Source organism: Anarrhichthys ocellatus, unplaced genomic scaffold (assembly GCF_004355925.1).
Source record: "Anarrhichthys ocellatus isolate YVR2014 unplaced genomic scaffold, GSC_Weel_1.0 scaffold35, whole genome shotgun sequence".
In the NCBI taxonomy this organism is placed as follows: Eukaryota; Metazoa; Chordata; class Actinopteri; order Perciformes; family Anarhichadidae; genus Anarrhichthys; species Anarrhichthys ocellatus.
Genome location: NW_022280065.1, coordinates 2,350,789 through 2,373,102, shown reverse-complemented (window position 1 = coordinate 2,373,102; position 22,314 = coordinate 2,350,789). Strand labels below are relative to the sequence as shown.

The window sequence follows — 22,314 nt, the reverse complement described above, 5'->3', positions numbered from 1 at the left end:
CTGCTCTGTTCAGTACTAAACCTTAGTGCCGTGTCCCAAATCCTACATATAAATTATATTTTATACAGTATGTATTACAATAAAGATACAACTTGTTATGGCATTTTGTACTGTCTTGTGACATCTTATAAGTGAATTAGAGAAAATACTAATTTAAATATAATGCAAATAACTACGTCACAGCCCTGAATAATACTTTAACTCAAACAGAATATACACCAGACATTTTTTGGGTAACCATTATCACTCCCACGTCAAACAGCCTTACCTAATAATTGTGCACTTCTTTTTGATCAGGTAATAGAAATTGCATTAATTGAAGTACAATTTGGTGTTTTAATATTAAGATGTAAACCAACAGAATTATGGAGATAACCTCCAGTACTTTATAAAATAAATGATGAAACTACTGCGTTTGCATTCAATGAATCAGAGTAAATAAATCCTTCCATTCAAACAGGAAACTGACCACGCACAGACCATCCCATTAGCCAAAACAATATTTTATTAAGAGAGACAGGGATGGAGGGTAGAGTTACAGCGACAACCGATCTGTCAACCGGAACAGTGGGAACCCATCTGCTGTCGAGTTGGTCTTCGGGTCTCGTTTCAGATCAGACCACTGGGTCCGCCGCCATGTTGGGAGGCAGAAGGCGCCGATATCGACCGGTCCATCCCTCCCTCTCCCCTTCAGCTCCGGGGAAAACAGCTAGTGCTGCTTCCTCCTGAATGAGCACCCTAATAGAGGAGACAAAGACAGTGAGACAGAAGCCTTACAGTACAGAAACACTGCATGTGGTGCACACCGCTATTGTGCTACATAGTGCTGATTCAAGAGCCATCCTTCCCCACCATGTGCCCTATTAGGTCAACTAATCACTTCCCAGTAAGAACTGCAGTAGCTAAAGCAACACGTGGCTGGTGGAAGCGTCGACAGCAAAACCGACAAGAATTAAATCACGAAGATAAGACGAGCTACGTGATGCTAACCAGGCCCCCAACAGAATCGGGTTAAACTAAACAGTGGCTATAAAGTAGGTATTTGTGTTCTCTGTCTTCGAAAGGGGGGAGCCATGAGGCTAGCTCAACCCTTCTGCAAACGGAGGTCAATCTGGCACCGGAATGAGATTGGAAGACCACAGAAGAGGAAGTCCAGTCACTTGGCAGTGCGGCCAATAAACTTCAAAATGTGTCGCATGAATTTAATTCATGCACAAATAATCCCTGTTTTTAGGAGTCCGAAGCACCAGCTAAATGCTGACAATCAAATGCTACCCGTCTGACACACTGGGAGAGATAATAATTCACTGGTTCAGTAAGATGTATTCACTGTTTTCCCTTTGTCCCTGGTGTGAGTTCTGAGTTAAATATCTCCTAAATACTACTGAACAAGAGAATGTTTTCACGAGGCGACCACTTCAATACATGAAAAACAGTCAGACCACATGATGTTCAGTCCTATGCAGAGGACTAGTGGAACTATTTGGCTTTAAACTAACAAACTGCACATTCAGGTTTAAAGAAATTCTTGAACGCCTTCTAATAGAAGTTATTTTTTGGTTGATCTAGTGCAGATAAATGTGTCTATTGTGGAAAAACTAACTGTGCACTGTATTGTAAAAGTAAATTACAAGGCATCACATTGGTACTGCATTATTTTAGGTTCTGTTGCTGTTGAAGGACACTTACCAAAAGCTTGCCTCAATAAATTATTGTTGAACAAATTGAAAAACATACATTTGAGGCTCCTACAGGACATACGCCGTAGTTCAGCAACTTAAAAACTGTGGGCGTGCATGTATGATGCCTCGCCGCACCAATCAACTTGACTACAACTGCATGTGGGTGAGATACCCGTGTGACGTGCATGTGGTTGGTGAATACTGACCTTCTGTGAGACGGGCTTTGCCTCCAGTGGGCTGACACAGAACTGTTGAACAGCCGACACACAGCACGACTGTCTGAGCGTGGCTGAACACTGTCGTGATCTTGTAGCATCCTGGAAGGAGGCAAAACAAGACAGGTTACAACTCAAGGTAGAAGAATAGACACCCGCTATACCAAATGACTGGGCCCCCAACAGTATCGGGGTTAAACTAAACGGTGGCTATAAAGTAGGTATATGTGTTCTCTGTCTTCGAAAGGGGGGAGTCATGAGTCTAGCTCAACCCTTCTGCAAACGGAGGTCACTCTGGCACCGGAATGAGATTGGAAGACCACAGAAGAGGAAGTCCAGTCACTTGGCAGTGCGGCCAATAAACTTCAAAATATGTCACATGAATTTATTTCATGCACAAATAATCCCCGTTTTTAGAGGTCCGAAGCACCAGCTAAATGCTGACAATCAGGTGAACTTAGGCCATGTTAGAAAATGTTACCCGTCTGTCACACTGGGAGAGACGATAATAAATCAATGGTTCCTATAATGAACATGGTCCTGGTTGGCTGTCAAGCACAGAGTTGTAGCATCTGAATCAAATATTGGTTGACATTCAATGAAGTGTGAGGCTACTGAACAAGAGAACGTTTTCACGAGGCGACCACTTCAATATATGAAGAAACAGTCAGACCACATGACGTTCAGTCCTATGCAGAGGACTAGTGGAACTATTTGGCTGTGGATCTGCATGGAGGAAAAAACCCATACCTGGACATTTCACATCCATGAAATAAGAGTTTGGACTCTGAACAAGACGCTTCTTCTTGTGCCTCCTCTTCTCATCCTCAGGGGACGGATGCAACAAGTCTTTCGCGAGCTGCAAAGAGGAGAATGAACAAAGGGTTGGTGAACCTTAGTAGAAAACCGTAAACTGTTAGAGCAGGTTAAACTGTTATTTAAGATAATGCACGGGCTGTTAAAGTAAAACAAATAAACACTGGTCATTCAGATATATCATAATGCTTCAACTGTAGAGTAGGCATTGTTTTTATTCGGTAGGTTCAGGCTCCTCGGCCGGCCTATATGACTTGGATTAGGTAACGCAGGCTATGCATTTTACGTAAATCGCGGGTAATACTATAAATCAGGGGACCAGTTGAACATTAGCCTAATCATCGACCTATCTACATCAAACGAGAGGAAACTACGACAGTTGATGTTAAATTCATGAGGTTATAAGCACGTTCAGATCCTCCGTTCAACTGGCTCCATGTCTGCGGAGTGCGCGCGGCCATCTTGTGTCACAACGCGCTCGCAATGCGCTCTAATATGCGGAATTATTTGTGTAAAACCGGGACCAAAACTGAACCAAAGCATCTGAAACTGACACCAGTCGATTCGGTATTTTATTACGTAACAATTGAGCCGTGGGGCGGCTCTCCAACGCGCTATTATATGTTAGAAATGTCATTTTGCAACGGCCTGCGAATACTCACTGGCATGTTGGCGAGGAAATAGCCGCTGCCGAAAAGGAGGCATTACCGGAAGCGACGGGTTGATATCGGTGGGTCCTTTGAGCACGAACCGGATGTGACGAATTCACAGGACGTGGCCGCCATATTGGTGAGGTCCAAACTCCACCCTGCTCCCTCTGTACACCAACAGAGTGCTGAATGTATATAAACGTTTGCGCTCCCTCTGCCGAGCAAACGTTTATCAATTTAATCCCCAAATGTCTAACTATGCACAACAACACACAACAACTACTATTTTGACAAAAATAAGAAAACAATGTTTATAGTATGAAAAATAAAAATAATATTGTAATTTTAAGACACACTCCCCCATTTTGCTAGGGTAATCACAAATCACAAAATGTAGCCTATTATTGCACGTCCAATTATTTGCCAATATGCTCTGTAATAGTTTATGTTGTAGCTATTTATTTGATATTAATATTTTGTTATTTAATTAATAAGTATTGTTTAATTATGCTAGATGTTTGCTTATTTAGGTTAGATTGATTGTTTGATATATTAAAATTGCTTTTTCTCTTTAATAGTCATTTGTTTAGTTATATTATTTTTTGTTGTTTAAGTATACTTAGTTTTTGGTTAGTTTGTTTGTTAGTTCTTTGGGGAAACACTGTGGGCACCTGTGGCTATATAGGAGTAGGTAGATAGGACCAGCATGCACCGAGGTGGGCTTATAGTTTTCTTACCAGCACAGGAGAGACAGCGTAAGACAGGAGTAGTATTTCTTATTTTTGTTTGTTTGTTTGTTTGCTTGTTTTGTTTGGCTTACTTAAATAAAGAACAAAAATCAGAATCCTGTATGGACATTTTACTCTTTTCTGCCTGCGTAAACTACAAACCACGGTGCATCAGTGGCCTTTGATTATTGTTTGTTATATTTTTGATTTATTGGAGAAATGGCCACTACAGTTTATGTTTATTCACTGAAATGAAAATGAACAGTGTTACCTACTTCATATTTGAATTCCCTTCAAGGCCCCCTGGTGGCTCTTTATGGCCCCAGGCAGCTGACAAACTTTGTCAAAATTGAAAGAGTTCTGGTTGAATGTGTTCCTTTCTCCGGTTCATACTGGCCATGAAGCGATCCCTTCATAGCTCAGCTTCATTATAAGAGATGGGGACAAAATAAATAGCTCCTATGAAAAATAAAGATATTTACAGTTCAACTGAAGCTAATATCAGGCTATCAGCAGCCTGGAAACACAAACTATGAAAGTAATAATGTAACTTGACCTCACGCAAATGGCAATAAAAGCTATTTTACTTGCATCGAACCCCTAAAGATATCCTCTTTGACATACAAAAAGTGTTAATGAATAATCTCAAAGGAAAGTCTTGAAATCCAGGAAATAAAAAATGGCCAAGTGAAATGATTTGATATTTGCAAAGATTACAATCAGAGGTGGGCAGTACTTCTGTTACTTGTTTTTGAAATACAATTACTTTTGAGTGTTCTGTAATTGGTATTTGACAGGGCAGATCGGGGTAGAATAGGATCAGTTCTGGGTAGAACCAGACCACATCTGGGAAGAATAGAACCAAACCACATCATGGTAGAATATAACCAGATATAGAACCAGACTACATCTGGATAGAATAGGTCCAGATCTGGGTAGAACCACACCACATCTGTGTAGAATGGGATTAAATCTGGGTAGAATAATACTCGATCTTTGTAGAACCAGACCGGGTAGAATAGAATCAGATAAAACAATAAGTACCTGTCACACTGGCTGACAATTGTAAGATATGATAGCAATGATTCATCGACTTGGTTCTTGGTATCTGGTAGTTCTCTTTGTCCTTGATGTATATTTTGACTGTGAGCAAAACAAAGCAGTAAAACGGATCTGTAAACAGGGTTCTAATTAACTGTCCTGGGCAAAGCATCTGGAATTTAATGTGCCACACTGTCCTTCTGTTCAGGCACTGCCTTTTTATGTACCACAAGGCTGTTTCTCTTGATACTTCACTTTTTTATCTCATGTGTTACAAAAGCACAACAGAGGGCAAAATAAATGCATGTCTTTTAATGTTATATACCAAAAGAAAAGTACACAGTCAGTAAAATTAGATTAGTTCTCTCAGTACTAGTATACGCCCTAGTAACTGTTCCTCCTCTTCTGTCTGTTAGGAGCTGTTTTTCTTGAGTGGATCTCTGAGTGTCATCAGTTCCATTATCTTCACATAATACTCACACTCTGGTGGGAAGCGGTTTCTCTAAAAGACAGATCAGAAATCATCACGCACATCATCTTCATGTTCCTCTGCAACTGTTAGTTAACACTGTAGATTCCATCAAACGTGGCCGTGGTGTATTGACAGTATATACTGATACACCTAAACTAATACCTTGTCCAATATAATTAAAATAATCCACAATAATAAAATACTTTACTTCAGCAGAAATACCATTAAACAATGCACTAAGTGGGGCACTTTAGGTGCAGATTATTTCAGTGAAATTTAAATTATTCTGTCAAATGATATGCTTTAATAGATAATAAAGGAAAATAAAAACAGCACATTTAAAATGTAGCTGAACCAATGTTCCCAGATCTCAGTAATTAACTTGGCAAGTACAATAATATTATTACCAATAGGAATGATAGCCGTTTTAAAATAAAGCCCAACTATGAACTAAATTAATTGTGCACAGTTGCACACACACACACACACACACACACACACACACACAAATACACAAAGTGTTGGCATGAGACACACACCTGCAGACAGAGACGCAGCAGGCGTCGTCCCTCCCCCTGCATCTCTAGTGATGTCAGGAAAAGAGGCAGCGACTTCCTTGTAATTCTGTTTCCTACACAAATACACACACAACACAACCATTTCACTTGAATCCTCAATAGGCCTTGTGAGGTTTCATCATTTATTACACGCATAGTCCTGCAGAAGCAGCTGTTAAATAGCGACCAGCTTGTACAAAACAGATAATAAATAGATTTCATTAATGTAATGTGATCTGTAAAGAATAAAACTTTGTGTTTTTTCTAAACAAATGACAAATATTACATGTAGGACTTCTGAAAAAAAAGAGTAATATATTTTGAAAAAGAAACCTTTGCACGTTGATTCTGAGGAACTCTCAACATAATTGATGTTCAACATTTATGAGTTTAGCTGAAAATGTTCCTGTCGTCAAACCTAACTGTATCTGTGCTGGAAATACCTTGATGTGAAAGGGTTTCGGATTCAATGTCTCGTGTCAAGCTGAGAGGAACACCCCACAGTTACCGACCTGCCAAGTTGAGGGAGGCGAGAGCCTTGTTTCCAGGCAGAAAAAGCTCACCATCCCTGTACTGCACCGGCTCGTCCAGCAGGGGGTTCACTATCTCCACCGACTGTCCCTTCTGATGGAGAGGGTGAGACAGGACAGGACAAGTGTGTGACAGGACAAGCTTTTTGCTCATCAGAAAATTGCATCAAACAAACCTCGGTCTGGGCAGTACTCGATGTATCCTGCCCCCAAAAACAAAGTAAAACAACTGAATTATTAAAAGTACTGTACTGTGTCCATGTGCTGCTTGGTACACAGATTCAGAAAGCATGTCTCTGGTACCTCTTGTGCATGTAGTGGTTTCTCTGGCTCCCCTGGCTCTCTGGCTTTACTTTGAGTCAGCTTTATATCAGAGACTGGGGGAGATTTAAAGAGACAGCAATGAATGAAAATGAGAAAATAAACATCCCAGCTGTCAGAGGATAACAGCAAAAAGTGTTATTCTGTGATGGAAGCGATTACGTTTCTTGTTAGACTCTGGGTTCTCTTTGTTGGCAGCTGGTTTCTTGTCTCTTTTGGATGTTATCTGTTAGTTAAAAGATCTCAAGATTACTAACCACAGATACCAAATGAGTTACACAGATTTTTGGCTTGTTACCTTTTTTTTGCCTTTGTTCCCCCCTTTGCTGACGCTCAGTGAACTGCTGCTGGCAGTGGCTACTGAGAGAGGTTGGTCAGCAGGCGGGTTAGAATCCACAGTTGAAGATGACTGTGAGAGTATAGTTTAATGTGTTTATTAGAATGTCTCATACATGTCCCTGCACTTCTATACTTGTGAGAACCTGTTTGAAACCTTTCAAACCAGAGGATTTTTGCAGAGTTATGAATATCAATTTACTTTTTGACCCAAGACCCTTTGATGTTTAGAATTAGGATTCATTTTAAGGTAGAATTGCTGCACTTACAGATTGTGTTCTTTCCAGAAGCATCTTCCTCCTCTCCACAACTTCTTCATGAGTGAGAGCGAACTCACTAAGAATCTAAAAACGTTAGCGGTAAAGGGGTGGAGGCGTATTAAATTACGGTATATAATGCAATTATCTGAATATAATTTGAAACAATGTAATCACTGATGTGCCAGGTTAAAATCGTTCATGTAAATGGATACCGCAGCCAGATGAGCAGCTCCGGAGTCTCCAATCTGATTGTTGCACAGTGAGAGCATGAGCAAAGCACGGTTGAACCGCAGGCCCTGAGAGACAAAACAGGATGAGGACTACACCTCAGCAGTCATGAGGGGAACACATAGGTGCAAACATGGGGTCCGTTCTGGGTCATACCTGTGCGATATGTGTAGCACCTGCATCACCGATACAATTGAAAGCCAGGTTAAGGTAAATTAGGTTCTTGTTGGCAGATCTGGCTGTTGAGAGAGCCGACCCAATCAGATGAGCTCCCTTGTCTCCAATCCGGTTATTTCGCAGGTACAAGTGGGTGAGGCTTGACCAAAGAAACACACAACATGAATCAGGCATGTGGGTGCTTCTTTTTGTGTGTGCGAATGCAAGTCGAGGGTCTATTTGAACAGGTTCTATATTACTATGTGAGATGTGTAAACACTTGGTGACTCACACGCTGTCTTCAGAGAGAAGAAGGTGGTAGCTCCGCTCTGGAAGATGGTTGCCCTCCAATGTAACAACTCTAACATAAAACAAAGAGGAGGAGAACCATCAGCAAACCCTCAGTGTGTGAATGATAATGTTAAAACACATTGGTGTAAATTTCCTGGCAGTTCTACAACCTTTTTTGTCAACAAGTCTCACAGTGTGAGTGCCAGCAGAATCCGCCCACCTGAGGTTGGAGCACAGTGACACTGTGTTCACGAGGGAGGTTACCATTTGATCTGTCAGTCCTGCCTGCCAAAACCTGCGACACAGAGGTCAAGATTACACAAACAAACAAGAACAAAAGAGGGACGGCTGTAACAGGAGGGTATCAGCTCTTTACTCACTGAAGGCTCTGTAGCTTGTCCAAGGAGGGAAACATCTTCAGCAGCACTCGGGCAATCTGCTCATCTACCTTCCATCCTGTGTGTATTTGAAACAGATTATATTATGTGTTCTCCAACATCCAGCAGAAATATTGGGGGGCATTGTTGGTTGCAGACTGCTCCCCGGGGTAGTCAAATGAGAATTTAAGAAGAGAAAGAATGTCAAATATGGCTGTAAATATTTTTCTGCAAATTCTTTTTTTTCTTACCTAAAACCGTCAGTTTCTTGGCGCTGAGGGGATCTTCATTCTCCAGTTCCACTTGGAGGCATGCTTTAGACCAGTTTGGTGCAGCTGAAGCTGAGATTATAAGAAAGGACAGTGACTGTACATTCAGACTTCCAACATGATGAACTATACAGTACAGGGAGACATATTTCTAGTGTACCAAGTGTTCCTAGGTCGTCCGGTTTTCTTTGGTTAATATTTTTGGATTACTCCTACAAGTGTCTGTTTAGAAAATCTAAAATTAAATCAGATTCAAGGTACGTCAAACTAGAATTAATATAGAATCTTATCAATGTTTACTTAATTAACGTCCATTCACAGCAATTCACAATATCAGCTGCAGAGAACAAACAATTCCATTTATAAATTAACACTGGAAAACATGTTTTAACAGGGTGCAACAAGATAGTATGTGTCTGCCATGTGTTTAGATTAGGAGCAGCTCTGGTTTACCTGTGTACTCTTCTTCAGTTTCAGTGGTGGATGAGGCTGCTTGCTTGGTGCTGACAGTTGGGATATCCTTCATGTCCAAAAGATCACAAAGCCCAGGGAAGTCAATCTCCACCTTGCCCAAGCACTGATATTCGTCTGTGTGATGGAGGGTTTAAAGCAGTGACAATACAACTGTCATTTGACAAAAAAAACAAAAAAACAAAAAACAGCAACAGTCTGACAATGTTACTCACCAAACTTCTGATCAGGCAAAACTTCATTTGGAGTACGTCCTAAAAACAACAGAATGAGTTTAGCAATTCTCCTTTTTATTGACCACTTGTGAATTACCATATCATACTTTATGTCAAGCAATGTGACTAAAGCTAGTGAATGTGCGAATGCTCAAGTTGTAGAGGCATTAAAGCAAAACAAATGTTATTATTCTTACAACTTTATAAAATGTACAAAACATGATTTCATGATGAACAGACATAATAAAATGATTAAGATGACTTTGTTTGGATTATTTAAAAACTACTACTTATGTCCAGTGTGGAAAGTAACTACGTATCACATCTAAGTACCATTTCCAGATATGTGTACTTAACCTAATTATTTATATTTTAATGTACTTTATCATTGTGCTTCACTACATTTCAAAGGGAAATATTGCACTTTTTACTGTAACAGGGGCCATTCTGCCACCACATGAGTATGCTAGGCCTAACCTTTGATTCTGCTGAAGTATGTTTTGCTTCTCATACTTTTGCTTTGTTTTACAAAGTTATACATGCTGGGCTTTTAGTCATAATGGAATGTTTATAGTGTGTTATTAACTACTCTTAGTAGCCTACTTCTGCCACCAAAGCTCATTGTAAAAGCTGTGTATTTACCTAAACCCATCAAAATAAAATCCCAGTTAAACAGATAAATAGTACCATATGCCATATTTTTATTAACATGTAGTTAATCATTGAAAGCCTATAAAATTTACAGAGAATCTACATAGAGAGATTCTAAAAGTTTCAATGACAGCTGACATAAATGAATAGTATTGTCAGTGAAGGGGGCTGCTGCTGATACTTTATTGATTATAAAGTATATATATATATACATACATATATATATACATATATATATATATACACATACATATATATATATATATATATATACATATATATATATATATATATATATTTATATTATATTGCAAGTGAATAGGTATTATGGGTTCTCATCATTCTAAACAATACAATGCATCTTATCCATATTTACAATGTGCATTCCTTCAGCTCATTGACTGAAAGTGTTTAGCTTATATTAGCTTAGTTTAATCAAAACGATTAGTACATAATATTACAATTTGTCATTTTTTAACTAAACCAATTACAACCACCAACAGTCATACTCTCAAGCACCTTAATGTGTTGTCACATAATGTCAAAGTACGAAAAATAAAGGCTTAAAACCGGCAACAAGTCCATTTGAACCAGCTCCTACTTTATTCCTGACCTGCTGACGATCAACTCATCTAACCTGTATGTTTAGAGGCCTCGTCCTCTGCATTTGCCTCGTCTGTTTTCTCTTTGTGTCTCTCTTTGGGCATTGTTGTGTCTCGGAGTCAAAATGTAGTTAAACAACTGTAGATACGTGAGCTAACGTCGCTGTATCCTGGGCTTCACTGGCGTTACTACGGTAAACAACTAAACCCAACTTGTAGGATTCATCGCGAGACTTCTCGTAAGGTACTTGGAGGCTTACCCTTCGCTCTTGGTATTGTTTGAAAATTATAATTTTTCAATATTTGCTTTTTGGGAAATATTACGTGTCCTTTACGTTAGTAAAAGTGCTGAAAATATCAACATTCATGATAGCGTGTCGTTGAACCATATTACGCCGTAATATCGCGAGAGTTGAGTCGTCAATTGACGGTGCCAAAACAGTGAGAATTCAGCTGACTGTTCCTCTTCAATAGTATCAACTGGACTGTCTCTGGGACAGGGCCGTGTACAAGACCGTGCAAGGCCCACTTCACGCTAAACTTACGCCCACTTTCTTAAAGTGTATGGTCACCCGAGGGAATTCTGTGGTGTTCTGTGAAATTATTTTTGTAAATTATAGTTTATCACACAAATTAAATTGATACATTTTATAATCTTTCATAATTGTTCATTAATGGTAATTCATCAAATCACTCTTTTAATAATATTTTAACTATGTGTAGTGTTGGGATTATTAATCATATAATTATTTTCATAATATGTACAGTGGTTACAATTATTATTATTATATGTACTGATAGACTAACGAAGGGAATTAATATCACAAATAATTGATGTAAAATACAAGATTACATTGAGGAATCTGCTTGGGAAGACACCATGGAATGTACAAATCTTCTAATTAATCAATTGAGAGTAACAGAATAATATACTTATTATTCCTGCCAGTCTACAGTCCAGGAGATGGTGGTAATGCACATACAAGATGGTGATGAACCCATTAAAACTCAAAGGAGAAGCATGGTGTGGAATTAGCGAGCCCACCGCTAAATGAGTAGACATTTAACTTAATGTTTCATCCACACACTCTTGTCAGTGTAGGGAAGCACATTGTTATTGCAAGATGAGTAACAACTTTGTCAGGCCCATTTTCTGTAACCGGTGTAGCATGACATCATGCTGTGGAATTAGCTAGCTAACTAGTTAGCAGCAGATGCAACTTCAAGTAACTCCCCTTTCTTGCACTCTATATCTAAAAAGTTGAATTCCTGCATAATGTTTCACTCTGTAGAGCTCACTGTCTCTAGTCAACCGTCTCATGTCCAGCATTTCAAACGCCCTATTATACCTTAATTTTAGGATATAAGTCGCTTCGTTTTTGCATTTTTTGTGAATTATCTAAGGAATATTAAAAGCACAACAACATAAAGTGTATTCACAATAATGTAGTGCTTTTTATTAAAAAAACAAACAAACAAAAAAAACAAATATAAAACAAAAAGTAAAAACCAACAGCATTTTTCATGACTTAAGAATCATAATTACAAACTTTTAACGAGTGGAAGAAGTTTTTTGACAAACTGTACACATCACAAAATGTCCGCCAGTCTGCCATTTACAATGCTTGCATCTTATTTTGTGATTGTCTAAAAAGAACTAAACGAATCACACAAAAACACACAAATACAAGTACAAGCATCATACGATGACCGCTATCACAAAACGGAACCATTTCCTATTTGAAAATAAAACAAAAATAATAACGTGATATTGGGTTGACAGCTTTACTTTTGTTTCAGTCAACGTTTAAAAATATCATAACATTTTTATGTTGGTTTGTTTTTTTAGTGTTCAACACTTTGCAGCAAAAAACAAGGAGTACATTTCTCCTTAAAAAGTAATATTATTAACAATATTCAGTGACAAAGGTGTCGTTGCGGAGTCACTGTCATCCCAATGCCTTCTGTGTCCACTTGACATTCTTGTCGCTCATGCAGTACATAGACGAATTTCATTAATAGGCAACGAAAACTCAGCTTAAGTATCTATGTCGTCCGGACAGGTCTGGTGAGCTTTTTCTGGACATTAAAAAAATCATTTTCCTCCGAGCTTAAGTGTCTTCATTATAGTAATACAAACGGAAGAAATTATAATATTATAATAATCATAATACATTTAGGGCTGAGTCCTGTACAGTACAATAATAAACAAAATCCATTTTTCAAGATATTGCTTTTGGAGACACTCAATGTAAGTGTGTGTATTTACATAACTTGGCACTGTACAGCTGTCCGTTCCCCCGCTCTCCCTCCGTCAGTGTCTCGTTCTTGTTAACCGCACTGGGACATTGCAGGCTGTCCCTTTTCAGCAGAGGCATTTTGGGGGGAAAAGAAATCTCATTAAATATCACAATTTCTTTTTAAAACATTCTCCATGGCAATCAGGAACATATTCTAAAGAAAGAAAAAGTCTCAAGTCTCTTTACCCTCCCAATATACACCGCCCCACCCGTCTCACAGGAGATAAGAAAATATGACCATCACGATACATTTCATGTTAAGTATTGTTTCTCCATAGTTTTCTTAAAACTGTTAATTGCCATCGAGCCCTTAATTTTTTTTTCTCCATTTTTTTTTGAAAAAGGTATATCTTCAAGAAATCTGGCAGAGTACAGACACACGTTAAGTGTGCACGCGCACACACACACTCGCACACAAGGCAGTCGGAGAGCACGGCTGTGTAAGGCGTTACAGTTGAAGCCGGTGTCCCCCCGAAACGCCTGATTTAGTTAAGCTGGTGAATCATGTTAAGACGGGCGAAGCTGACTGCCTCGTAAGAAAATCAAAAGATTAAAATGAAAACCTCAACAAGACACTTTGACTGACTAAAAGCGCACACTCAATCTCCCCCTCCCCCTCCCTAAAAAAAAAACCCAAACACGCCCCCTCGGCTTCTTCTGTTCCTAAATGAGTTACTACTGTATAACAGGAAAAAGATAATAGACTTTTTAAACTCGCTTTTTTTTTTGTGTTTTTCTCCAGACTGCATCATCTAATACTGTGAGAGTGTTAGTGTGTTTTCGTTATAGATACATTACACAGAGCATCACAATATCCATGGTACCAAAAGTGCAGTTCACCACCCTCGTTCTGTCTTTCTCACGAGCAGCATGTGAGCACACCGCTCACCTTACATCTCTCCTATGCCATTCTCTCCCCCATGTGTCCCGGCGCTGATCTTCTCTCCTGTTATACTTTGTCATTGCAGCTAGGTCCCACTAGGGGGAACAAATCTGCAGCATTCACGTCCCCACTGACTGAAACCATCACTCCCATCTATCCCTCCCTATTCAGTACCACTTGGTTCATTTACGATGCTTGATAGGGGAATTCATCTGCCCATGTCTGTAATATTCAATGCAATTAAGTGCATGGGTTATTTCTCCTATGGTCATTAAAAAAAAAAAAAAAAAAAAAAAAGGTTTTGCATCATACTACTTAAACAAGCAAGAAGTCTGGGTCAGCTCTCTCTTCTGGCTCCTTGAGAACTCTTGAAAAGCTGAAATTGCCATGGAGTCAGCGCTTCCAAACCCCCTCCACCCTCTCAGAGTTGAGATGACCAGTCTTGGAAGAGGTAACCTGGAAGAGGCCCCCAGGGACGCATTGTGGTCCTTAATGGTCGGCCAACCAACAATGCAGCGTTTCCCTTCTCGCTGTCTCTCCATGTTCTGCCCCTTGCTCACAAACAGGAAAGGCAGTGTGCTTGACAGGCACGTAGCAAAGTTATTTTCTGCCCACGAAATCACCGAATCCGAGCGTCCGTCGCCGTAGCCGGCGGCCTGCGCCCTCCTCCAGGAGATAGGAGATATCTATGGCTGTTGGAAGAACAGGAGGGTGGGGGGGGGGGGGAGGATTAGAGCTAAGAAACAGCTGACACAGAGTAATTTAATCAAAGTAATCAAAGTTAAGCAAAGGTGTCTCTTCTGTTACTGGTGTATCAAGCTTCAAAGTGCTCAAAAACTGTTTGTGGCTATCTGAAACCACCTGACAGGTGTGCTACGAGTAATCCACAAATAAGAAATAGAAATGAATTTGTTTCTTTGTCAGCAAACTCTACCTCAGTGCTTCAGGCTGCTGCATTAATGTGTTAAGTCTGTTGCCTCGTCACACTCCAGTCTCTGAACCCATCGGCTATCGGTCGGAGGACGGATACGCCTCTTAGATGATTTGATGATTTAGCTAGATAGTTCCAAGATTACATTTCGACCAATGCGTTCCTGCTCTTTCGCTCTCCAATCGGACTGTTAACCTGCATTCTATCAAAGACTGCTCGCCAGACTACAAACGCAAACTATCTATGCCAAAATGTTGTCCCATTGCCTACAGATTCAGCCACCGTTTCTCACAAAGAATAGTTTTTTGAACAACGGTAGAGGTCTAAGGCACAGAGGAATAAGTTGTATCAGGCATCGGCTACACCAGCAACACTTGTCAGCAGGATCGATTCATTGTTGGTTTTCGCTCACCAGACTATTTCTCGATACACTAAGATTAGCTATTGAATGTTAAGTGCTAAAAGTTGGTCTAGATTTAGATACTTCTTTGTAATACTGTCAGCAGATTGAAGCAATGACAACGGACTGACACACTGCATGGGAGGGAACTCAGAGAAAGCAACAGATCCGAAAACAGAGACTGCCATCTGTTAGATGAATGCCAAAAAGAGTTTAACACAAATATGAATAACAGCTAAATGTGAGCTGCAGATGTTGCTCACTCTCTATCCCCCACTCCCTCTAAAGCAGTTATTTGCCCCAACTTTGAGTTTAACCATTTAGAAACAGTGTAAAAGATGTTTCATCCAAAAATGTTTAAATGATGCAAGTGATGTGAAACTTAAAAACCCTAAATTATCTGATGACCTACCCCCCTGCTTTGTTCCCGCTCCCTCACCATTGTTGTTGGGAGTTCTGTGCAGCAGATCCAGCAGAATTTTGTTGAGCCGTTCCCTCTGGGCCTCCCTCCTGCCCAGCACTGAGTGGTGCAGCGGCGAGGAGGCGGACGACGACGGGAGTTCGAGCATCTCTCCTATCCTCTCTGCAGAACTGTCCTCCAGCTCCTTGCACTCCTCAGACTCCTGCCCGTCCTCGTCGTCCTCGTCGTCCTTCTCGTCTCCGTCCTCGTCGGCCTCCCCTTCCCCTTCCCGTTCCGCTCTTCTGTGCTTAGCTGAAAGAAGTTCAGGTTCGTCTGGATTCGTGTCCATGTCGTCCTCTTCTCCTCCTCTCCCATCTTCAGCTTCGGGTGGGAAGTCGTCGCCCCGGTCGCAGGAAGAGCCGTCGTCCTCGCAGCCTGCGGCTCCTTTGGGTTGTTCGCTCTTCCAGGCAGAACGACCTCCGTTCCTCTTGTAGTTGTCAGGAACGTAGTGAGGCTGCAAAAAAAAAAAAAAAAAAAAAATCACAATTAGTCCCGGGTCAAACAGTATTTGCAAGTATTTTGTATCTAATTTAGCTGACTTTGGTTTCTGATGGTTAGGGTTTGCAAATGGACAATAAAATCAGTGCATCATAGTTTATAAATCACAGGAGAAGTTTAGGAGAGTCGTCTTAATTTAGTTTTCTGTGAGGTTTACCCGACACAGCCCTGGACTAATTTAATGGAGTGAAACTTATCCATCCGGTCCCCCATGAAAGCAAAAACAAACTAAACTGAACTCTCCTCAAGTCTATTAGCATTACAATTTACATGGGACATAATTAGTTGTCAACATAACAAAATTCACAAAACATTCCACAGATACTTGAATGTGGCTCACTGCAAACAACAAAAAGCAGTTGCAGGTTCTCTCATTTGTTTTCTGAGGTGCCGAAGGGAAATGTGCCCTGGGCTGTAATATTACCTCCACTCTTAAAATATCTTTCAGTGTTTATAAATCAGTAACCAGATCCCAGTGCAGCACCCCCACCACTCTCACCGAGAAGTCTCTTTTGGGTGCGAGCCGCTTGGGGAAGTGGTTGAAGGCGTACGGCTTGGTGCAGACTGGGAAGCGGTTCCGATGGATCTTATAGAACAGGTGAGCAGACTTGTCCAAGCGGTAATCACAGATGTACACATCCTGCTCTTTTACGCTCTTCGGCCGTCCTGTAGGAAGGAACACATTTTGTATTAGCCAGGAACTTATGTCATCATAAAATGTGAAAACAGTGTATAGTTGTTCCACTATGTTTTTGTTCGAGCATGTCTGAGGTCAGTGGTGTAGTGGTTGTTGGTAGATAGAAAGGTTATGAAGGAGCAAGTGGGTATGCTCTCATATATAGTACAATTATTTTTTGGCCGAGGCGGGTATACCGCCAGAAAAAGAGGTGGGTATAACCCATATACCTGCGTGTACAATTTACTGAGCTTTACTCGAGCAACAAAGAAACCTCAGAAAGAATGACTAATTCAATCGGTAAAAAAACACTCCATCCAGATGGCTCATGTGTGAGTTTCCTCTCACCTTTGCAGTAAGTGTAGAGATCGAGGACACAGCAGGTTGCCACCACTGCCTCCAGGGGGATGATCTCGTAGAGCGGCATGCGGAATAACTCGTTCTGGTAAAATCGCCGTGATGGAGAGTGATGCGTCTCGTGGGGACGGAAGTAGTGGTGGCCAAAGGCAAATCTCTCACCCCTTTAGAGTTTGAGTGGACACAGAAGAGACCAGCGAGTTAAACACCGTAATGCAACTTGATGAGCACAATAATAATCTATTCTCACCGGCAGGTATCTACAGTACTTCATGCTAGTTGTTCAAAGTCCTACATTTGATGAACTTACTTTTCATTCTTCCAGAGTTTCTCAATTCGGAAGATGTCGAGTTTGTCTCGGTTGACGTGAGACAGGAGACGGTAAGACTGTCTGACAGGCTGTCCCTCAGGTGAGCGCCTGCTGTCTCTCATCAGATACACACAATCACCTGCACACAAGACACAGACAGGTTTCTGGTCTGCAACGGTGAAATATTACAAGAAGTTGGCTCCTCGATACAGAAGTAAACTGACAGGTTGAGTGTTGAACGTCACAGTGCAGTAACAATTGTTTTCCGGAGTTGGAAAGGATCACATTTCGGCACTTCAAAACGTTTATAGGTAAAAAAAAAGGTTGCATAGGAAACATAAAATTCACTTCAACCCTGTGCGACAATACAAGGCCTGTTGTTTATAATTAAATGTAATTGAATTGCCTAAATTGTAATAAACATAGCTTAAAGAGAAACTTAAAGGCTCTCTGCGGAGTTTCTGACCTCTAGTAACACCATGGAGCAGATTTTTCCATGAGTGGGTCCCCGTTTTGTTTGGCATATGCACACTGTGTATTGCTTCACGTGGGTGATGCAAGTCACAGTCCTGCCAATGGTTTCACACTATTTCACTAGTCTACAACTGGCTTTAATGTGCCAAAAAAATACAGCAATGGACCAGAAAAGGAAGATCACAGCAAGCTAGTAAACATGGATGTAAACATTGAAGGATTGAAGGACTGGCTTCTATACCTTGATGTAGCAGCAGATCATCTCGGAGGAGGCAGATGTAGTAGACAGAGCCCGCCTGGGCATAGCTAGGCTGGGGTATCATGGGAACTTCCTGTAACAACACCACATATGAGTGAGATCAGATGGATCAGGGTGGTGAGACTGAGGTTCAGCATTCACGGCTGTTTTGAGGGGATAGACGTACCCGCTCTACAGGCCGAGGGTCACACTGCTCACACAGGTAGTGCTCCACCTCGGTCTCCAGCCGCATGCAGTCAAAATGCTGCCACACCTAGAGAGACCAATCAATTGTTGAATCACGTGAATGCAACACAAATGCACAGTTGAATCAATTACTCCCGAGCTGGTATTGACAGTGACTCACTCTGAAGAGAATAACGGTTATGTTCTGAACCTGCATTACTAACGAAGAAAAAACACATTTGTAACAACCTCCTTGATTCGCAACTGTGGTCGTCTCAATCAATATCTTTAACCCTTGTTGTTTCATAAAAATAACAGGAGGACTGAATGCACTCTCCTCTAGAGAATGCGCTCACCAAAACAGGTGCAACTGATTCGCCAGTGAGACAAAAAAGATATGATGGGAAATCCAACTTTCTTTCTAAGCTACTATAAATGTAGATTTGTCATCCAATCTTTTTCAGTTATGTGTGTTAGACACATCGCTTCACTTCTTACCATGCACTTTTCACACTGGATCATAAGGCCTTCATCCTTGTACATTCCACAGATGCAGCGGATGACGTCGTCGTCCTTGTCGTGCGGCCCTGGACCTCCTCCTCCGTGGTGGCCATGGTCACGCTCCAGCGAGTCCGAGCTGTCGGCCTCGCTGGCCGTCTCGCCTACAATCTCGTCTATCTGGACAGCAGCTTCATGACGTGCGCTGTAGTAGGCTTTACGCAGGCGACAAACGTCCCTGCCGACCGATGACTTCCTGCCATAATATTTCTGGTGGGAAAACAAGACCAGTTTTAAATAGTTGTTTTTTTTGCCAAAAACAATGAATTTACAGGAAATCATCTTTGTTAATTTGTGTGTTCTGACGTACGACACAAAGACAACAGACCTCAAAACTGCATAAAGAGATATCATGTATATAAAAAAGCAGAAGCATGCACAGAGACATTCAACGCTGTCTCTGCAGCCGCCAGAATTTCACAGCTCTCAAATTTAACAATAAACCACTTTCCCCTCATGCTATTTTTAGTCTGGCAGGGTCTTGGAACCAAAGGGTGAATCTAATTTAGACGTCCACTTCAGACTTCTATGACTTGAAGAGTAAACTCCTCTGAGAGGTTTCAAGTGGCACTTGTTTAAATGTTTAAGCGATACGGATGTAAATCAAAAGGGCCTGTAACATATAAGCAGAGGATCAGCAGTCAGGAAGTTGTATCCCATTTGGGAGGTGTTTGTGTGCGAGGCAGGAAAAAATAAATGAACTGAGTGAGTGGGAGGGAAAATGTATTAGAGCTGCAAAGTAACAGCTTGAATGATGCTTTTGATGAGGCTTTTTGATATTGATTGGGCTCTTAAGATTCTGGGATTAAACTCGAGAGACTCGAGTGTTCTTGTGATAAGTGTTATTAAATGATGAAGACTGGATGCTTCAGCAGGCTTAGCCTTCATGCAATTATCACACTGATCTTTCTAATGATTGTTGACATAAATCTGACAGGCAGAGAAGATCTATGACATCGATTATGCATTTAGTTTGATAGATAACTTATAAATGATGACTCTCTAGGCTGTGGGTTTACCCTTTAGAGCCTTTTCTCTGTAGGAACTTTCCAAAGAGATCAAGATCATCTTGGACTCTAAACCTGGATCTAAACCTGAGCTTTGGCCAGAGGAACCAGGGACTCAATTTAGTTCCTGTAAGATAGTTCCAACTGTAAAGTAAGCCCCTGCTCCGGGGGAAGTACTTTCTTTCTCACAAAAACAGCTTCCATTCACATGATGAATGATCTGTTGGTACCTGTATCACTTTAAGGGTACTGGTATTGGTATTGGTATTTTAAACGATACCCAGCCCTGCTAACTTCTAAAGTCTCCTTTCAAATATTCAGTTCTCCTACCAGCAACATTTGCAGCTCAACTGACAGAGCTATGAAGTGATGTATGTAAACAGACACAAACAGCAATGTTAGCAACCGGTGGGACACCTGCCTACCTCAGCATTTCGGAACACTTTGAGCATGTCGGTGTCAAACGCCTCCACAGTCTTGTAGTGGCCCGTGAGGATTTGCTTCTCGATGGTGCTCAGGTCCAGAGGGTCAGACACCTTCTCATAGTACTGGCTGTTCCTTATGGTACACAAAAAACAGCAGGATTAGTCTCTGCATATCTGGTTTGAAAACATTTAAGACCTTTTGTCTGAGCATCCACAAAATCAACACTACTTAAAAAAAATGTAGTGCTTGTAAATCATTGAGTCTATAGAGATGTGAAGTATGGCTCAGTGGTGGCCAACCATGACAGTATTTGTACCATGTAGCTAAAGGAGCTGTTATTGTTTTGACTCAAAGTGACGCAATACTGGAAAGAATCAAAGCACAGGCTGTCACGGCTGAAATGTGTGGCTCGAGATAAAACTGTGTGGGTGCTGTACACTGATGGACCAGATAAAGCAACAACACTGCTGTCTGGTAAACAGTAAAATATTATGAATGAACCAGACAAAATGCAAGGTCTGCACTTTTACACACACTTACCTCTTCCTGGATGGGAGGTTCACCAGCGGAGCAGCAAGTGTCTGGCCGGCTGAATCTGAGGGAAGACAGAAGAATAACACTCCTGTCATCGTGTTTTAATCACAGAGCCTAATCATTCAGTGGACATTAGGTATTAGAGGCGCTAACAGATGTGTTTGGAGGACTGATGAGACCTCAGATGAAGCTCGAGGTCACACTAATGACAATATTTAATAGAATAGTACAATAGAAAGGGCTCTACTGGTGCTTACACACACACACACACACACGCACACCAGTGTGGGCACATACTGAATATATATCGACACTACAGACACTAACCCTTGTAGCTGGTGATCATGTCGCAAATCTCCTTAAAGATGTGTGCGAGGCGAGCAGTGCGCGTGACTTCTGTGTTTTCCTCAGCGGCGGCGAGTCTCCGCGTGCGAACCGACCGCGACGTCTGCAGCGCCGAGAACTGCGTCAGGAACACGTCTAGAAACGGGGCATGAGCATTATGGGTGACGTTTTTTTACACAATCTCGCCTCATTTCAGACCACATGCTGTATGTTTACACCTCTAAGGCTGTACACTCACCTGACTTGATGTTGCCATCGTCACGGATCACTCCTCCCCAGCGCGTGTACAAGGACAGGCTGCTGGCGTCCCTCTCTCGCTCACCCTCTCTCTTCAGCAGCTCCTGTTTCTCCCTCATCTTCTCCCAATTCCTCAGGAGAAACACGCTGTGCTTCAGCACAAAGTTCCTGATGATTGAGGCAGAGGGGACAAACGTGTGAAGGTGGCATGTGTCTGTGAGTGCCAACATCAACTCTCACCACACTTTCAAAATCTTAATACCACTCCACCATTCTGTTAAGGAAGTACGGTGATTGAGAGCAAAAATCACATGCGTTTGATTTAATTGATTCAGAAAATGTAACCAAATGTTGTTTTGTACTAAAATATTTCAGAAGTAATAGTTCAACAAGTTATATTTTACATTTAAATTGAAGAACTTAAGAAATGTGTCAGCAATCTACCATCAATGCGCATTTTTTAACCACTTTGTCAAAAAGTTTGACACCTAGTAGACCTGAAACGTTAGCAACAGAATAGAATTTCCCTTGTGTCAAAATTTGAAACGGTTTAGTTTTGTTTCACTTATGTATTGACTTTGTGTGTGTGTGTGTGTGTGTGTGTGTGTGTGTGTGTGTGTGTGTGT

The 22,314-nt window shown here is 41.1% G+C and overlaps 3 protein-coding genes and 2 non-coding genes across 10 annotated transcripts in view; all 5 read right to left on the bottom strand.

Annotated features, from left to right (window-relative positions):
- Positions 1–484: 484 nt before the first annotated feature.
- Positions 485–3,444, bottom strand: rps27.1 (ribosomal protein S27, isoform 1). Its single transcript, XM_031866612.1, has 4 exons — positions 3,376–3,444; positions 2,648–2,756; positions 1,889–1,999; positions 485–738 (listed from the first exon to the last, which is right to left on the bottom strand). Exons 1-4 carry the CDS (start codon positions 3,379–3,381, stop codon positions 710–712), a joined length of 255 nt encoding a protein of 84 aa, XP_031722472.1. The 5' UTR covers positions 3,382–3,444; the 3' UTR covers positions 485–709.
- On the bottom strand, positions 1,043–1,172 carry LOC116393950 (small nucleolar RNA SNORA35). Its single transcript, XR_004213415.1, has one exon. It is a non-coding gene; the product is annotated as a small nucleolar RNA SNORA35 (small nucleolar RNA).
- On the bottom strand, positions 2,123–2,252 carry LOC116393951 (small nucleolar RNA SNORA35). The gene has a single exon (XR_004213416.1). It is a non-coding gene; the product is annotated as a small nucleolar RNA SNORA35 (small nucleolar RNA).
- Positions 3,445–5,431: 1,987 nt separating the features above from the next.
- lrrc71 (leucine rich repeat containing 71) lies at positions 5,432–12,215 on the bottom strand. Of its 3 annotated transcripts, XM_031866439.1 has the most exons (17): positions 10,904–12,215; positions 9,616–9,654; positions 9,383–9,517; positions 8,912–9,001; positions 8,664–8,739; positions 8,504–8,578; positions 8,285–8,353; positions 7,993–8,152; positions 7,821–7,904; positions 7,618–7,692; positions 7,311–7,421; positions 7,175–7,238; positions 6,995–7,068; positions 6,868–6,894; positions 6,674–6,785; positions 6,144–6,235; positions 5,432–5,634 (listed from the first exon to the last, which is right to left on the bottom strand). In XM_031866439.1, exons 1-17 carry the CDS (start codon positions 10,971–10,973, stop codon positions 5,545–5,547), a joined length of 1,443 nt encoding a protein of 480 aa, XP_031722299.1. In that variant the 5' UTR covers positions 10,974–12,215; the 3' UTR covers positions 5,432–5,544. The 3 variants fall into 3 exon arrangements, 2 of the variants coding, with proteins under 2 accessions (XP_031722299.1, XP_031722300.1); XM_031866440.1 differs by lacking the exon at positions 6,868–6,894; XR_004213406.1 differs by lacking the exon at positions 5,432–5,634 and having other exon boundaries at positions 6,148–6,235; positions 6,605–6,785.
- An 84-nt stretch (positions 12,216–12,299) lies between these two features.
- ash1l (ash1 (absent, small, or homeotic)-like (Drosophila)) overlaps positions 12,300–22,314 on the bottom strand; it is a 29,560-nt gene continuing 19,545 nt past the window's right edge. For 3 of the 4 annotated variants that reach the window (XM_031866435.1, XM_031866437.1, XM_031866436.1), the window contains 12 exons: positions 21,690–21,856; positions 21,434–21,586; positions 21,113–21,167; positions 20,572–20,704; positions 19,080–19,349; positions 18,583–18,669; positions 18,399–18,489; positions 17,684–17,822; positions 17,365–17,537; positions 16,840–17,006; positions 15,795–16,296; positions 12,300–14,743 (listed from right to left, as the gene is read on the bottom strand). In XM_031866435.1, the coding sequence (XP_031722295.1) occupies positions 14,652–14,743; positions 15,795–16,296; positions 16,840–17,006; positions 17,365–17,537; positions 17,684–17,822; positions 18,399–18,489; positions 18,583–18,669; positions 19,080–19,349; positions 20,572–20,704; positions 21,113–21,167; positions 21,434–21,586; positions 21,690–21,856 (2,029 nt within the window). In that variant the 3' untranslated portion in view covers positions 12,300–14,651. The remainder of the gene's footprint in view (positions 14,744–15,794; positions 16,297–16,839; positions 17,007–17,364; positions 17,538–17,683; positions 17,823–18,398; positions 18,490–18,582; positions 18,670–19,079; positions 19,350–20,571; positions 20,705–21,112; positions 21,168–21,433; positions 21,587–21,689; positions 21,857–22,314) is intronic. The other variant, XM_031866438.1, reaches the window with a different exon arrangement.

Coding starts and splice junctions, on each gene's coding strand:
- lrrc71 (XM_031866439.1), bottom strand. CDS start 10,973: ATGCCCAAAGAGAGACACAAAGAGAAAACAGACGAGGCAAATGCAGAG. Junction 8,579..8,663: donor GACAAGCTACAGAGCCTTCA/GTGAGTAAAGAG, acceptor TCTGTGTCGCAG/GTTTTGGCAGGCAGGACTGA. Junction 7,693..7,820: donor GAGCTGCTCATCTGGCTGCG/GTATCCATTTAC, acceptor TAACGTTTTTAG/ATTCTTAGTGAGTTCGCTCT.
- rps27.1 (XM_031866612.1), bottom strand. Junction 2,000..2,647: donor CATGGATGTGAAATGTCCAG/GTATGGGTTTTT, acceptor GCCTCCTTCCAG/GATGCTACAAGATCACGACA. Junction 739..1,888: donor CAAAGCCCGTCTCACAGAAG/GTCAGTATTCAC, acceptor CTCCTCTATTAG/GGTGCTCATTCAGGAGGAAG.